General features: G+C 45.1%; 1 protein-coding gene across 1 annotated transcript in view; it reads right to left on the bottom strand.

Moving 5' to 3' along the window:
* Positions 1 to 1975: 1975 nt before the first annotated feature.
* Positions 1976 to 2500, bottom strand: part of LOC117489099 (repetin-like) — a 2561-nt gene continuing 2036 nt past the window's right edge. Inside the window, exon 3 of the mRNA XM_034138339.1 lies at positions 1976 to 2500. This exon is cut by the window's right edge and continues 244 nt beyond it. Within this exon, the coding sequence (XP_033994230.1) occupies positions 1976 to 2500 (525 nt within the window).

Here is a 2500-nt window from a genome sequence, read left to right as displayed (position 1 = left end):
CTTCCTCTCCCTTTTTTCTTCAAGCTCTTCTCCTCTTCAAGGTTGCAGTTGGGTTCAGTGTTGCCAACTTGGCGACTTTCTCGTTAAATCCGGCGGCTTTCCAAACCCTCCGGCTACTTATTTTTGTCAAAAGCGACTAACGACTAATCTAACGACTTGTAATGGTGTTATTAGGGACTTTTCTGGTGTTTGGAGACTCACATATTGTTCAGCAGTTAACGAGCCGCGGGTGCTGCCGTGAGCCCCTCTGCCCTCCCATAGTACTCACAGGCGCTCAGACTCACAGTTGCCTCCCGCAGCAGCTCAGCTGCAGTCAGAGCAGAGAGGAGACAGCCACACTCCCGCGTCGAGACGGCAAATGAATTGCGCATGAGCGGGATTTAAATGTAAAATGTAAATGTTTCTTCACTGTCACACTATAATAAAGAACTGCCTTTGCTTTGCTTTGACTCACACAGCCTCAGTCACTTAATCACCTCGTCCACTGTGTGTGTGCCTCTGTGACAAGCTAAACATCCACGTAGGTCATCATGTCACAGTCTAAACTGTATTCACAAAAGTACAGAAAGGAGTGGGAATCAAACCCTGAGTTTAAAGGATGGTTGAAGCCATTTATTGGAGATGACACACGGGCATACTATACTGCCTTTATTTTAAGGGAGGTTTCTACTAAAACTACTTTCTACTTTTTCTAATAGAGACATTTCTGATCTACTGTCGTCTGGATTTACTCTGTCTGGTGGTTTCAAGTTTTGATCCTTGAAGGGGATGGAACTTTTTTTACCGCTCTTACATGATATGCAAATTAGGCGATGACGTCATTTAGGGACTTCTGGCGACTTTTCGGACAGCCAATAGCTACTTTCCTTACTATGGAGTTGGCAACACTGGTTGGGTAAGCACACCTGCCTGGCTCTTCCCACATAATGAATCCCGTGATCAAGGAGCTTCACTACCAATGGGACACAGGTGAAGTAGTTGTCTGCATAGATCTTATAGTTCTGACCTACTGGAAGCGTGGAGGCAAGCTTCATCACAACATCACCCGACAATCCAAGTTCAGACTTGACTCGTATCCCATTGACACCGCCTCGGTACACTTCAACGTCACAGATCATTCCAGAGACTCCAGTTCTCACACTTTGAACCCCCATGGGTGTGGCTTGCCTCGCATGTAAGGAATCATCATCTCATCCACAGAGTTGTGTTCTTCTGGCACCACCTGCAGGCATTTCTCTCTGAATGGATCACAGGGTCTGAGTTTCCAGAGTTTGTCTTTCTTTTCCATCTCTGACACCGTCAAGTTGTTTACTAAATGTAATGATGTCATCACATCAGAAACAGGCGGGTACCGTGTCTGTCTCCCAATGCATACGGACTCCAGACATTTCTGGCTTAGCCTATTATCATGATAAAAGGAATACCTCCACCCACACATGCAGGTAGACCAGTTCAACAAGTCACACAATGCAGTCTGGCTAATGCTAACATGCTAATTCTCATACTAAAAGGGATCCATCCAAGTGTCCCAACACATCTCAGAAAGAACTGTTTCTGCCAGAACCAGAGAAGAGTTCAATGAATTGTTGTAACTAATTAACTGATAAGATACAAGTAGAGTTTATGAATATGAATATATTCGACATGAACTAAATATGTACATGTTCTAGACATTGTAATAATCACACAAAAAAGTATTTGAGGCATTTGACTTACAGTACTTGAATCTGACAAATCCAGTCCAATAAAACAAAGAGAGCTCGTTTGAAGATTGGGAAGTTGTGTGAGTGTATGTCCAGAGGGCAGGACCTATACACACATGTACTACCCAGTAGCAGAGAGGCTGAACAGAAGGACCGTTTGACTTTGTAAATGTAGTCTTTAAAAAAACAAAACATTTACTGATTTTTTTAGGATAGCTTAAAGTAATGTTGTAAAATGACAACAGTGGGCCTTACAGGGTTAACGTTTTATTTCAACAGATTTCTGAAACATGGAACGTCTCCTTCTGGATCTCTCTGTTCCAGTGAGGGAACGTCTCCTTCTGGATCTCTCTGTTCCAGTGAGGGAACGTCTCCTTCTGGATCTCTCTGTTCCTGTGAGGGAACGTCTCCTTCTGGATCTCTCTGTTCCTGTGAGGGAACGTCTCCTTCTGGATCTCTCTGTTCCTGTGAGGGAACGTCTCCTTCTGGATCTCTCTGTTCCAGTGAGGGAACGTCTCCTTCTGGATCTCTCTGTTCCAGTGAGGGAACGTCTCCTTCTGGATCTCTCTGTTCCAGTGAGGGAACGTCTCCTTCTGGATCTCTCTGTTCCTGTGAGGGAACGTCTCCTTCTGGATCTCTCTGTTCCTGTGAGGGAACGTCTCCTTCTGGATCTCTCTGTTCCTGTGAGGGAACGTCTCCTTCTGGATCTCTCTGTTCCAGTGAGGGAACGTCTCCTTCTGGATCTCTCTGTTCCAGTGAGGGAACGTCTCCTTCTGGATCTCTCTGTTCCAGTGAGG

Source organism: Trematomus bernacchii, unplaced genomic scaffold (assembly GCF_902827165.1).
Source record: "Trematomus bernacchii unplaced genomic scaffold, fTreBer1.1, whole genome shotgun sequence".
NCBI lineage: Eukaryota > Metazoa > Chordata > Actinopteri > Perciformes > Nototheniidae > Trematomus > Trematomus bernacchii.
Note: the sequence above shows the minus strand (reverse complement) of the source record. Positions and strands in the feature narration are given on the sequence as shown.